The sequence below is a fragment of the Cornus florida genome, unplaced genomic scaffold (assembly GCF_030987335.1).
Source record: "Cornus florida cultivar Cherokee Brave unplaced genomic scaffold, ASM3098733v1 CherokeeBrave_3.0.0_Hap2_Chr05, whole genome shotgun sequence".
In the NCBI taxonomy this organism is placed as follows: domain Eukaryota; kingdom Viridiplantae; phylum Streptophyta; class Magnoliopsida; order Cornales; family Cornaceae; genus Cornus; species Cornus florida.
The window spans coordinates 80,116,026-80,131,378 of record NW_026775575.1 but is presented as its reverse complement, the minus strand read 5'-3'; the positions used below and the strand labels follow the sequence as shown (position 1 = coordinate 80,131,378).

General features: G+C 33.7%; 3 protein-coding genes across 3 annotated transcripts; all 3 read right to left on the bottom strand.

Annotated features, from left to right (window-relative positions):
• Positions 1-2,292: 2,292 nt before the first annotated feature.
• On the bottom strand, positions 2,293-8,597 carry LOC132307058 (protein ALP1-like). The gene is made up of 2 exons (XM_059804715.1): positions 7,971-8,597; positions 2,293-3,801 (listed from the first exon to the last, which is right to left on the bottom strand). Exons 1-2 carry the CDS (start codon positions 8,098-8,100, stop codon positions 2,759-2,761), a joined length of 1,173 nt encoding a protein of 390 aa, XP_059660698.1. The 5' UTR covers positions 8,101-8,597; the 3' UTR covers positions 2,293-2,758.
• Positions 8,598-13,437: 4,840 nt separating this feature from the next.
• LOC132309544 (F-box protein CPR1-like) lies at positions 13,438-13,860 on the bottom strand. Its single transcript, XM_059807840.1, has one exon. It carries the CDS (start codon positions 13,858-13,860, stop codon positions 13,438-13,440), a length of 423 nt encoding a protein of 140 aa, XP_059663823.1.
• Positions 13,861-13,874: 14 nt separating this feature from the next.
• Positions 13,875-14,534, bottom strand: LOC132309543 (F-box/kelch-repeat protein At3g23880-like). The gene has a single exon (XM_059807839.1). It carries the CDS (start codon positions 14,532-14,534, stop codon positions 13,875-13,877), a length of 660 nt encoding a protein of 219 aa, XP_059663822.1.
• Positions 14,535-15,353: the final 819 nt, after the last annotated feature.

Below are 15,353 nucleotides of genomic sequence, written 5' to 3'. Positions count from 1 at the left end.
TACCGCATATCTAAAAATAATTAATCCAGATAATCTAGATATATTTTCGTAAATAAAGTTACTTATAATTGTAACTGAATTAAAAAAAGGTAGAGATAAACTTCTATTGGTTATTCTAATTCAACCAAACCTCTAAGAAACAATCATACTCCTATTCCATTTCATCATATTAAGCCTTTACAACCCCATTATATAAATTGTGAATGCCACCAAAAAAAAATAGAAAAAGAAAAAAAGAAGAGGGTTCTTTACAATTACAGTCACAGCCATGGATAACAATGGATTTTATAGTAATCACTCGGATTATTACGAAGTAGATGAGTTGGTGCCTCGTGTCAACTCGGAAGACCATTATCAACTACGACTACGACAATATCTTGAGCAACGACAATATCTTGAGCAACAACAATTAGTACAAAATACTATGGACATGTTACGACAACAAGAATGGAACCAGATGGTGCTTGATTTGGGTTATAATCATCATCAAAACAATATCGGCTATTCAGGGGATGATCGAAAAGAAATCGACTACTCAAGACTCACCTCTTTTTTACAAGTTGATGATTCGTATTTTACGCCGTGGAATCGAAAGTTTAATAATAATTCGAATGATGATGGTACGAGTGAGAGTACGAATAATTATGATTTTAATGATGGATATATGAAGTTTCAACCAGGATCGTTCTTCGGCTTATTAGAGGTGAGTTTCATAACCTTAAATTATCTCCTTAGTAATTTTTATTATATTAAAAATTGTCATTTTTGATATAATTATTGAATTTTTGTTTAGTTAAGATTTTATGAAGAGTTTACCAAAATATTTATCCGTATATTACAAGAATTTGTTTAAAGACATGTAGATTCTAAATTTTATTGAGATTGCGTATTTCTTTCTCTGCAAAGGGAACAATCATTAACAATAGGCTCAATAGCGCACAGCAATAAAACTGTAAACTATGAACATATGAGGGAATTTTTTTTTTGAATTTTGGAATTTTTTATTTAAATTTCTGTGAAATTTTAAGTAGTTAAATGGGGGTACAAATATATTTAATTATATTACGTAGTAAGGTTTTTTTTTTTTAAAAAAAAAAAATTAATTAAATGAAAAGTCCAGTGGTTAAGATACATGTTATGTTGTTCATCACTTTGTAATTTTATTTATTATTTTTTTAAGAGTTGAGGGACTAACATGGTCAGGAAGTGAATTTTGCACTTGAACTAACGCAAAGTTATTAATTACAGGTACACGACTTCATACAATTAATATCAACGAGTAACGAGGGAGAGGGAGAGGAAAGCTCGACAAGTAAAGAAGAAGTTCTTTTGATGGGTAAAGAGGAAAGATAGAAGGAGGAGTATATATAAATCTCTATATATGTATTTTTTACTTTTATTTTTTGTTGCCCGCGATGGTGTCACGAACCTATTACCCTTTTTATGAATTTAATTCGGTCCCTTTTTATGAATTTATTTCGGTCACTGTGATAGTCATCTCCTTTAAATAGATTTAGCTATAATTTTATAAATAAAAATAGAAATAATAGGAATAATATAATTCGTTCGGAGGGTGATTTTTTCGTACATATATATATATATATATATGATTAAGTTCCATTTCTTTCATTCAAAAAATTAATATACGATAAATCTGAAAAGAGGGATAGAAAAGTTATCAAAATTAGTTTTTTTTTTTGTTTTCCTAAGAATTTGATTCTAGGAGCATTTGTAAAAGAATAGATTTAGCTATAATTTCATTTAATGATGTGTTAATATGTTTTTCTAGCGGCTTGCACTAGGATCTCATTTCGAGGATGCAGTGTGATTTTTAAAAAAAAAAAAAAAACACTACTATGACAAATATGGACGGTTTCAAGTCAAGAGACAAAAAAGAAAAAGAGAAAAAAAAAATTGTAAAATAATATGCTAATCAATGAGTAGGTTGAAAAAGATAAATATTTTTCAATGAGTAAGAATCAAAATATTGATTGGTAATATTTTCGTTGAATATAATTGTAAGTTTTTGTATGAAATTACCTCAATTGAGTTCATAAAATTATATAATAAATTTAAATAAGAAGAAGAGAAATAAAAGATTAAGAAGAGGAAAAAATTGCATACTACATATATCATACATAAGTACAATAAATAAATAAATAAATAAAAAGAAAAAGAAAGGGAAAAGGAGAGAATTTTGAGAGGAAAAAAATTAGAGTTTGATAGAAGAAGGGAAATTTAACATTTTTTATTTGAAGTAAAATTGAAGAGTAATAGAGAAAAGAAAGAAAGAAAAAAAAAAAAAAGGAGATAATTTAACCAGTTGAAAATTTTAGGAGGGGCATTATATAAAAATGTTCATAAATACACCCACACACACACACACACACACACACACATAAATGTACAGAGAGAGAGGAGTGGTTTCAGCTTCCCTACTATGGCCTTCACCTGCATATAATTTGGGGAGTTGAAGAAAAGGAATCTTACCTTCCTGCACAGCTCCATAATGAAGAAATTCACAAACAAAAATAGAGACTTTAAAAAGGAATTAAAACTAGATTGGTTCAAATCTCTCAAGCAATTATTAAAACAGGCCTCAAGCAATTCAATGTTTTCTAAACCAACAAGCACAAATCTAGAAAAAAAAAAAATGAGCCTACATCAAACATTTCTTTTGGGCAGAATCCTGTCTCAAGCTCTTCTAACTATATATCGCACCAACAGATTAAGAAAGCCATGCTGAAGCGAAGTATAGTCAAGGTGGCAGTCTTCCGGACAAGTAGAGAGAGAGCTGCTCTCTCAAAATGGAAGCAGTCTCATCAGTAGATTCACAGATCTCTTGCCGGTAGCCTGAATCATGGTGGTGAGACAAAGGCAACTCATCCAACACTTCATCTTCCATGTCAATCACAATGTTATGAAGAATGCAGCACGCAAGGATAAACCTAGGCAACCTATGCTTGTCAGGTCTCCACATCTCTCCTTGAATTATCCTCCACATGTCCTTCAACCTTGCCAATGCTCTCCTTGCCACCATCCGAGTAGCAAAATGCCGCCTATTAAACTCCGCTCTGGATTCTGAAAGCTCTTTTCCTTGGTAAGGTGTGACGAGCCAAGATAGCAACGGAAAGCTTGAATCCCCAACTATATATTCCCTTAGTTCTGTTCCTTCCGAGAGCTTCATCTTATTCCCATTTAACCTCTCTCCTTTCTCACAGAGCTCAAAGAAATTAGAGCTCTGTAGAACCAAAGATTCATTCATTTTCCCTGGCCATCCAGTGACAATGTCCCGGAACCTCATATCAGCGTCCACGACAGCCTGCAAGACCATGCTATGATTCTTCTGACGATCAAGCCATACATCTGCCAGATCAGATTGAGGCAGCAACATCATGATGTGAGTGGTATCAATTGCCCCACAACAATTTGGAAGGCCTCGAATGTTCTCAAACTTGGATTTTATTTCTGACATTTCTTGTTCTGTGGAAGGCCATTGCAGGTGATGAAGTCCCCGTTCTTCCATGGCCTCCACAAAACGCCATGTCACTTGAGAGACAGTTGAGTGATTTGTCCCAAATGATTCAGCAACTGCTATTAGTGAATCCCCAGAGCCTAGCCTTCTTAAAGATACAGCTACTTGATCATTTAAAGACATTGGCTTGCCATTACTGAACATGAAGTTTGCTTGCTTAGCCATCATATGCTCCTTCACAAGTGTACAGATGTAGTTGAAAGTTTTTCTGGATATCCTGAAAACAGATTCAAACTTATCCAAATCCTTTGATGGAGATGAAAGACCTGCAGGGAGGAGGAAAACAGAAATACTAACATGTATTAAAACTAAAATGATCAAACTTGACTTCAATATTCTTCATGGAATTCAAAGAAAGAAGTGGCATCAATTGTCATTCCAACTACCCCAGTAATTTTACTTCAGCGTACGTACTTTCTTAAAGTATGACAATATACACTCTTGTATCAGACCCAAGAAGAAGACAATATAAAATCTTAGGAAGTCATGCAACGAGCTCCAAAACATATTTGGGAGTACAGTGGAGCCAAATGACAACAGAAACAAGAAGCTGTACAAAGAATTGTAGCAATTAAGTGTATTTCTGCTACTAGAGGACAGGGAGGAAGGATTCTAAAAACTTGAGTAGTTGGAAGAAATAAGGGTTACCAAGCTGATCGAGAATGATAGGATGACCATGGTAAAGTTACTAGTAAGTTCGCTAATGCTTCCTGTTGAAGCAAATATACACATAGATATGCAAATATGAGCATATCTAATGTATGGATACTATGGAATGTATAGTGCACCCATGTGACACAACTACCCAGCCATGTTTACACATAAAATTGGTTTCTTTTTACTCATTCAGCGAGCACCCTTTTCTTTTTAAAATCAAATCTCATTTTCACACTAAATCATCAACCACCACCACCTTGACCAATTGCCTTAAATAGGCCAAGAAAATTTACCACTCAAATAACCCTCTTATTTCCCCGAGTCCTATACTTTTTTTTTTTCCTTTTCTTTTCTGAGTAACAGCCAAGTGACCACCGTCATTTTCATAGAAATACCTTTTCCGTTGAGCAACATCCTTCTTTTGATGACTGAGAGCAACTTTATTTATAATTTTGTCTTCTTGCACAAATATCTTCTTTATTAATCCACGAGGTTTTTGAATTTAACTTACATTTCAGGAACTGATTAATTATTTCTAATTTTATCGAATGTATCTTGAAGCACTAAAAGCCTGTCCCTCTAGAGCTCCTTTTACCCTTCGCATTCTATAGGCCTTCCCTTTTTAAATTTCATCCAGCTTACTATGAATAATTTCTCATCCCAAGAAGTACATCGGCAAATTTATGTAAACATAGAATGAGATGGTGATAGAGAACGACATGCCAATTATGGAATACAGAAACCAGAATATGCAGTTCAATGCAATTTTCCATTTAGACTAGATATGCCAATCATCTCTTTTGACCTTAAATTGGAGAGGGCTAAAAGGTTAAAGTAATCAAAATCTAGTAGTTTCAAATAATAAAGTCATGGTAGTGTATGAGTCTAGACACATACAGACAGTAGGATGGTTTCATCTTCTCTGTTGCTCCTTTTGGCACCTCATATTTTTGCTGATAACCAATACTCCTGCTAGTGTCAATACATAATCAAGAACTACAAACTAACAAGTCCTTGATGAGTTCCCATCACACTGCAACCAAAAGTGCCTGGGATCTTTTTAATAAATCCATGGGAAACCATAGCCATATGGAAGATCAGCTTTAAGCGCATTCTAAAACAAAATACATGGAACTTCCCGAGTGTAATGACATCAAACAAAAAGCTTAGGAACTAGCTTGCTAGAATCTACCACATGAAGTCCTATTTTCTGGAAAAAAAATTGACAATTTCACCAACAAATACCATCTCCCAGTTATTTTGTCTCGTTAAACTATATCTTAAATTTATTCTTTTACACAAGAAGCCACCTTTCTGGATTGACATATATTCATCCACTTGAAAGGCTCAGAATGCCAAGCATGAGAATTCAATTTTGAGTCTAAGGCAAACAATTATGCGCTAATAATGCCAAATATGTTAAATGCGTGCACTACCCTACCCTCCCAGCACCCTTGATGAACAGAAATTAACATTTGGTTATGCCATTTCTCTGACAGCTTCAAAAAGACCAACATTTCCTTGTCAACTGGGGCACAAGAAGTATTTTTGTAAGTATCCATATGCCTTCACGTATTCTTTCAGTAGTTGGAGAAAATCTTGCTATATTCACGATATATTTCCCAGCAAGGTGTTCCAACTCAACATGGTTGATCTTGAGCCCAGGTGCAGCACCTTTCCCCGCCCCCTTTCCATTTTAAATTTTCCGAAGGAATTCACATATTTGTTCCACGACCTAGAAGTAAAACATGATATTCTTATTCTAGAAATCATAAGTTTTTGTTCTGCACACTGGGAGAAAATTGATTCAATGATTGGGTATGTATCTTTCCTCTGACAACCAAAAGTCCAAGCAACAATTAGCAACTAAGCAAATAAAACTCTTGCCAGCACTTAAAAATGTGTGTTAAATTCTGGTACAAATCTAATGCACAAGGGTTGACAATTTCTTGGCAGAACTTTTTGCATCATCAATGCGATTCCATCTGTGGACTACATGGTCTGAGGCTTTGCAGGAAAATCAGAAATACTATGCTCTGAAGCCAAAAAAATCATCCTCGAGAAACTCAACTTAAAGTGTGTGGAGGAACTACAAAGTATGGAGTTAGACATTCATTCATTTACACTTAGTTTACATAAGATGATAGAAATATACTTCCACTATATGATAAACACGGACTCGAGAAGATATGACACCATCTGCCTGTTTGACTTCGATTATATACAAGCAAATTGAAGGCAAGTTCCGAAGTTGTTCTATAAGTACCATTAGAATTTAGAATTGGAAAACTCCAATTCAGGCCTCAAAAGTATGATCAAGGAGCGAGATCATAAGGAAATTAATTGATAGTTTAAATCATGACAAGTTGCTGACTGACTCTATTTTCTGACTACAACGGCACAGTCATTTCACATAAAAGTAAAACTTTACCCCAATCTTCACAAAATTATAGTACCTGGACACTTATTTCTCCACATTCTTATATGTCAATTGGATCAACTCCCAAGTAAATTCCAAAGCTTCAAGTATACTTGATCTTTCAATCACTAATATAATAGAATTGAAGAGCCAAAAAAAAAAAAAAAATGAAAAGAGTAAATAGTTTAAACTAGACCAATGTAATCCTATCAATTATCGAGCTATTCCTTAATTCGGGAAAAAAAGGAAAAGAAAAAGAACACGTCAAGCATCTCTCCAGACTTTGAAGCAACATGGATATTTGCTTGAAATATCACCAAATGATCAATTTGTGACCCACAGAGCCTGGAACTATATAAAGGTAAACTTCTCTTCCGTACGAGAGACTATTGCCTCTAATGTTACAACTTTTGTTACCACACTACTAGCAGTCTAGCAAAATGTGCCATTTTGTTCTACATGTCAAGGAAAACACATCTATTTGCAATTTCAAAAGGTGAACAATATTATATCCAATATTAAATAAAAATTTCAATGATATTAATTCATTATATCCCAAATCACTTAAAAAAAGAGTTGAGACTGAAACAACAACATTTATAAACAGTAATAATGTTTGTCGATCACAAATCCTCACATATTACCGAAAATAAGAAAAAAGATTTTGAAATTTTATTTCAAATCACCCAGTAAGGAATCTTTCTTGTTTAATGGTAAAGTTATATTATTGTCAAACTATATATATATATATATATATATATATATATATATATATATATATAATTGATCTAATTTCAAGATGTATTCAACAGTATCACAATGCAGACATCCCAACTATTAGTTTCCTATAGATAAACATAAAATGGTAAAGACTATTCACGAGGTCCTTCAACATATACATGGAGGAGAATAAACTCTGCACATTATCAATAATCCAGATACCTTTCTTGCCTTCGATTTCGTGATTACAAGCCACATAAATTAAGAAATCTCACATCTATTCTTGTCCTCACAAGATAATTAATACTAAACCAAATGTTAGGTAAAGTGAATGACTCAGAAGCAGCAGAAAATGGCAATTAGGAACCCTTCTTTAACACACCCAGTTGCATTTGCAATGCATCAACATATAACATCAGTTAAAGGCAAAGAAGAAGCCAATCAAATTACCCAAAACTGGATTTGACTTCATTATATCATATACAAATGGAACCAACAAACCATCAAACACCAAGTGATCAACAAGAGCAATCAATGATTCAATACCAATAAATTGCAAAGACTATATATAACAAACACTATTAATTAAAGCCCACATAGCAAAGATTATAATAAACGAGAATCAGAAAGAAAATATACCAGAAATCCTCTTGGAGAACACATCCCACCAATCCAAACACCCATCCTCAGAAGACCCAGAAGCAGAAGCGTTTGGGTCAACCTTCTTATCCATCTTCCTCCTCCTTTTATACCCTCTGACTGGACCCATCAGCACACAAAGACCCAATTGACCCAATTGTATTAAACCCCAGAAACCCCACTAACTCCAAACCAAAATAATCGAAAAAACTCTGTTAGAATTTGCAGGAAAAGCTAATACCCAGTTGTGAGAACACGAGATTGAACACCATGGACATAAAGAGATCATGACAGAGTTGTGTGATTGAAAACATGCAAAGGTGTATATGGGTATGTTTAATTAGTCGAGGTATGTCAATGATGTGTGTGTTTGGTGTGTGTTTTGTGGTGGTCTAAGCATGCAAAGACTGAATGAAAATAGGAGAGATGGAGAGATGGTATGAGAAAGTGGTGAGAAAGATGTGCAAACACTATGTGGGGTTGTGTTTGTTTTAAGGCAATGCGGCAAGGGAAGGTCGGGACATGGACATTGGTTGAGAGAGTCTCTCTTTTACATGCTTTTGGATTTCAGAAAGAGAAAGAAGTTAGCTTAAGGTTTTGGTTAAAGCGTTTGGGTCTTCTTGCTTTAATAGTAATAGATATAGATTTATGATGGAGAACATACGTTTGAACCATTAGAGGGCCAAATAGCGGGATTGATACAATTTTTAGTAAAATTTTGGATCCATTTTGGCACACACTAGCATTACTTGTTATACATGCCATATTTGGTCAAATTTCATCGTTTAAAACTCCAATTTTATATTTATATCGGATTTAGTTGATTTTTTTTATAATTATTTTACTTTAGTAATTAGATTCTTATTCATATTTTTAATGATATTTTTTAAATATTGACAAATTGAGCTATGTTTGGGATCATGTTAATTTTATTTTTTATTATTTTTATTATTTTTTTTTTTTTTGTGTAAAATATACACGGCCACATACGATTTGTAATTTATTTATTTATTTATTTATTTATTTTTTTTTTTTTATCTCCAGTGGTCTGTTAAGATACGCTGCCACATCACCAAGGTGTAAAAATGTTGTGTATTTTACACAGCCACGTAAACATATTTTCTCTCTCCTCCCTGTTCCCCACTCGAGGTTCTCTTTCTTCTTTCTCATTCTTCTACGCCTCTTTGTTTCCCACTTTTCTAGAGTGCCATAGGAAGAATCTGCAACTAGCAGCAAGGTAAGAATTGCTGGACTATCTTTAATTTTTTTTTTTTTTCCTTCATAAAAATAGTTTGATTCACTTTCGTTTGATCTTATCTTCTTCAATCATCGTCGTAGATTCTAGGGTATTTTTTAGATTTTTTTTTTATCATTTTACATTCTATTGTAATGAGATAAATATGTACTAGCTAAAAATTAGATATGTATTTTAATCACGTTTTTATATAATTGTTGTTTGATATAGTTATACAATTTTCCTTTTTCTTTTTGGTGATTAGTCAATTCAATCGCAATTGTTGTTGCATATTTTTTGTTTCGGTAGTTTTTACATATTTGAATCTTATTTTATTATTTGTTATTACGTTAGAATTCTGGTGGTGCATGAAATGTTTGCTATAGGCGGGATGGGAAAGTGAAATATAGGGCAAATTATTATTATTTTCCTAGTTGAGGAGTATTGGGACGTGAGATTTAATCGCGAAAATGTAGAGTGAATCAAGTAGGTTTGTAAAAGTTATGTAGAGTTTTGGGTATGACATGTGGTTGGTTGTTATTTTTTTTTTTGCACAAAAGTATAAAACAACTGTTAAAGTTAAAAATAGGTAGTACAAAATTTTTGTGTAAATATGCTGTGGCACATTGGATTTATATAAAAATATATACACAACGGTTGGAGATGCCCTTACTATTACAAATAACTGTATTGCAAACCAAATTTTACAAATCAATGATATTTCAATTTTTTCTTTATGAGGTTTTTTTTTTTTCCTCGTTTTTTAAGCGTCAAATTGTAAGGACATCACTATAATACTTTGAATTTCTTTGTCAGTTTTAATTTTATACATATATATTACATAGAAATGCAACCAAGGTGTTTATTCTCCTTGATTACGAGCCAATATCAGTACTTGCCTCTAACCCTCTCACGAGATATTTTTCTATCTTCAATTATCATAATATAACTTCAGTATGTAGGAATGGATTTAATTAATTTGAAATAGGTTTAATTTGGTAAAAAATAGGTTCTGATATCATTATGAATATTAAAGGTCTTGTGATTTAATAGTATTTTATTTATCTTTCAAAGTGAATGGTGATGATTCGAGTTTATAATGAAGTAAAGTAGGTATGTGAATGATGTGTGTGAATTTCTTCTTGTTAATTATTATAAAAATAAAAAAATAAAATAAATAAAATGTTGTGAGTGGTTGGAATATACAATTGTTCAATAATGAAAACAAAAGTAAAATTGTAGATGCCATTTTTTTTTTTCTTTTTAATTTTTTTTTAATTTTAATATATATTTTTTGTGTTTGTGTTTTAAGGAATGTGAAAAAGACAGTAATATTAACATAATAATAATTTACAATTCTTGTCAAGGAGTCCGCAATGTTATTTTGGACACACATAATTGGTTTAATACTAATAAAAAATAAGTCCTAGGGCTATCTTAAGGCTGGGCCGGGCCGGGCCTGTCAGAAATTTACTGGTCACAAAACGATCTAATTAAATGTCTGATGCCCGTGGCCAGCCTAAATCTGGCTTCAAGTCAGGCTTATTATATTGGGTCATAGTTACATTTTATTTTGCTCTTTCATATTTCTAACTTATTTGTTATTTATTTATTCTTTTATCCTCACAAAAACCTTCAAACTCAACCTTTTATTTTGAAAGGATTATAACCCTTGGTTTTCATATTTCTAAATTCAAACCTACCATGTCTCATGCTTCCTTTATAAATATTATATATACACACACGCACAATATACCCACATTTTCTATAATTTTTGTAAAGTAATTTTTTTTATTTTCCTTGCCAACCTTCGCAAGCATCATGCTCATCTTCTCATGGAGTAGATATTGGATGAGTCGGCCAATGGAGAAAGTCTACAATACTCTAAGATTTGTTGGCACGTGGTATCTGTCTGGATAGGTATAAGGTGAGCTAGACATACCGTGTCATTAGTATGTCTAACCAATAAATAACTAACAAATCAATCCATCAAGAATAAATTTTAATTAAATAAGTCCCACACGCATAGAAACTGCCACTAATCAATTAAAATGATGCATGATCATTGGCTGGCATACCAATGACATAACCGGCTTACCCTTCTGATCCATCAAACAAAGCTTTTCATTACTAACAATCTTCTTTGCTTATAAATTATGTAGAATGGTTGGTTGTGGCGAACTTTTACAAGGAAGAGAAGTCACACAGCCCAAAATTTTTTTTTTTTGCTTTTCTATCTCTTAAGCTGACTAGGGCTTGCCTTTTGGGCTTAAAAGTACTTTTAACTTTGTCTATACTTGCTCGGAATGAGCAAACAATCTTCTTTTTCTTTTTTCGGTAAATATCTTCTTTTTCTTGTATGGACTTGTTTTCCCCCTCCAAAAAGTTTTCAATAAATACCAAGGATTGAAAGATTATTCCGAGCAAACAATCTTCTTTTTCTTTTTTCGGTAAATATCTTCTTTTTCTTGTATGGACTTGTTTTCCCCCTCCAAAAAGTTTTCAATAAATACCAACGATTGAAAGATTGTCAATGACTACAAAATTAGGATTATACAAAATTTTATCATGAAATATGTAATGTTGTGGCCCGAATATGGTATCGGGTCGCAACAAAATTCGTTGGATTAGCTTTGTGTGGGCTGGGGGTTTGGGGGCTTGTCCTGAAGAAATTTTTTAACCCGTTTTTGCTTATGGATCATGGGCCCTAATTATCTATTGTAGCCAGATATATAAGGGCGTTTAGGGTTTGGAGTGGTGTAATAGACTGTTGCCGTACATATAAAATTTTTGTGTATCTTTGTGTGGTATGCTTACTTTTTTTTATAGTAATTCTTGATCTTATCGAATTCGGTACTTTTGTTATAACAAAATCTAATATATATACTTACCCAAAATAAAAATCCAATATACATATTTTAACTACCTAAAGTAATTACAAATAACTAGGGCTGTGCAAAGTCAGTTCATCCCTTTACACAGTCGGTTCTAAATCCAGCCAAAAAAAAATACAAATTTTAATTTTTTTTAAAAAAGTACTACAGTGAATAATTTTCTCATGTACAGTAGCATAAATTTGAAATTGTATGACAATTAATGCAAATAAAAGTGAAGTACATCCAGATTACTGCATTTCTGTATTCTTTGCTAGCTTGTTTTATGCTCCCTCTTAGCTATATTTTCTTCACCAACCTCTTCAGTTACATCCAAATGAAAAGAAATTCAAACCCACTGCTCTTGGAGAAATTATCCTATGAAACCAGCTCTCCATCACTCTTTTTTCACTGGAATTTCACCTGTCTGCTTTCCTAAATCCCAAAAGTGAATAATTTCACTCTAAGACCAATTAATGATAATGTTCGTATAATCATCTAAACCATGGGACAAAAACAAATCATAAAATCATAATTATTGAACTTGCTTTCTCTACTGTTGTTTTCAAAATTTTGAAAACATGAGACATTACCGAACATGATTCTACATTTTGTTTCAACTCTAAGAAATTAAAATAATGATTTTGGTTTTGATTTGAATGCAGAAGTATGACAATTCACTCCTGTTAGCTCCTTTATCTCTGATGCTACTTGGGCTTTTCCATCATCGTTAATCAGATTACTTCCTCAGCTCAGTATCACATCCTCTCTACCTGCAATTGCTAGTCATTGTGAGGACTTTGTCATCTGAGGAAATCACACACCCATCTCTTCTTCCAGTGTGAATTCACATGTCCCATTTCAAAGTATATCCACCTCAAGTGTGGCTTCCACATCATGCCCTATACCTAGAATGATCTGATTGCATGGTTCTCTCACCATGGATAAGTTGTTCGTCTAATTCCTTCTCCCCCTCACCCCCAAGCTCCATCACTAGGTTTCGAACCCTCAATCTCCCCAAATGAGAGGAGAGCTTATACAATCTGAATTAGAGTTTATGGACAAAAATGCTCATCTAGAATTTTTTTTTTGGGTAAGTAGATTTAGAATATTTTTCCTACATCTATAAATAAAAAACGAAAAAACAAAACAAAAAAAGTTACAAGTAAAAAGTCCGAAAAAGAAAGAGAAAAAGAAAGCAAGGCTAGCTCACAATATTTGCATCCTCACTTTAAGGGACAACCAAACTTGAGTTTCCACCGCTCAGTCGTCTACAACCCCAAAGTATAAGAGATAATAATGGCGACCAAGTAAATATGGTGGCAAAAGATTAGGGAAACAATGTGATATGATCAAGGGTTCAATAAGCCTTGATCTTTTCCATCAAGTAAAACAAGGCTCTCCGTATAAGGGATGAGTATTTGTATTTAGACCTACACATTCCAAGATTGACTTCTTGTTTGCTCTTAGGATCGAATGAAACCAGATTTATGTAACTCTTTGCCGCAACAATTTCACCATTTTTCCTGAATCCTAAAACCTTCCTTATGTAACTCTTAAAACTGAATAATTTCGTCCAAGACTCCGCAATACCATACTCTTTCATCACCCATATAGAACATCCCCCAAAACTATCATACTCGAATAGGGATAGAGATTCCCCAAAAACTGAAATTGACATCTGCAACCCAATGCCATTAGCAACACAACCGGGAAGCACCATCTCGCCGAAAACCTCAGAAGCCATATCAAACGACAAAATCAAATAGCGATTCTCTTCCATTCCCCGCTCAAATGCTACCCAATGGGAAGCCCCTTTAAGAAAAACATGCGAACAATCATGGGGAGTGATGACGTCAGCCAAGTCATATGGAGGAACAACAGCACAACCTCAAGCTCAGGAACCCTATAAGTCTTCGCCTCCGAATCCCAAAAACTCACCATTCTAATACTCTTGAAGTTGTCAGTCAAAGAATCGAATCCGAACCGTATAACAACGCTGTCATGGAGAGGACACGATAGTAAACTAGGTGCCATCGGAACACGGAAGGTCTTTCTAATGGTAGGGTTCCAAACAACAACAACGTTTGTGATACCTAATGAATCGCGGCACAAACAAATCACACCATTACATGAACCAACTATCCTGTAGTAACCACGCGAGCAAATAATATGCGAACTATCCAAAGTCATACGTACATCGAATGTTTCGTTGTCGCAATGCATTGAGAAGTGCTCTTTGTCCTCGGGGTGAGAGTGGTACCTGAGTAGTAGTAATGGAGTGTTCGTCTCCGGCTCCGCAATCGTTCTGTTGGTGTGTGCTGCGATGAAATTAGGGTTCTTGATGAGAGCGTTCAATGATTTGCAAACGCAGCTGATTTGAACGATAGTCTTGATTGTTAATCTTGTGCAGATATCAGTAAAGAGTTCTTGAGGTAGATTCTCGAAGGAGGACATCGTTACCCTCTCTTTTGATCGTCAAAACCCTAAAAAACTGAGACCCAAGATTTACTTTTGAGTGCGTGACGTTTTTTATACTACATGCAATTGAAGTGCTCGCACATTCAGATCTTCACCGTGAGAATACCGGGTCCTCTCTCACTCGGATCCTTTCATTTCGAATCACGTGACAAATTTAATCGGGCTGGATTTGTTTGTGTCCAAAAAATAAATAAAAATAAATAAATGTTTCTACTCCCTATAACAACATTTTAAAATGTACCCAGGAAAGCAAACCTAACCAAACTTATATAATTGTTATATAAACAATTTAATTAAAATTCTTGAACATTATTCAAGATCAAAAATCATTTAAGCAGGGTTGTGGTCAAACTTTGCTGATCCCTTAGAATGGGGAAGTTGTTGCTCTGCTGTACACATTCAGTTCCTTGGACACATGGTCTGTCTTTGAAGAGTTACTGGTGCATATTAGGAAATTGTTTTGGTTGTACCATGCTACTACTGCATGTTAGGGAAATTGTTTTGGTGTACCAAGTGTGTGGTATCTCTTTTGATGTTTCTTCCCTTTAATTGAGACTTCATGTACATTCTTTCTTCTCTTATATACAAGTTTATCCTTTAAATAAAAAAAAAATTCATTTAACCACACTTCAAATCAAATATCTAATTTCAACATAATCTTGAAAACATAACTGACATCTTAATATTTATAACATTAACAATTTGAACATCTAACGTCGAACAATACTAGTGTCTCTAGAAGTAATAGTGATAGATAAATTTTGACTGACACATGAAATAGTATAGAACCCTTTA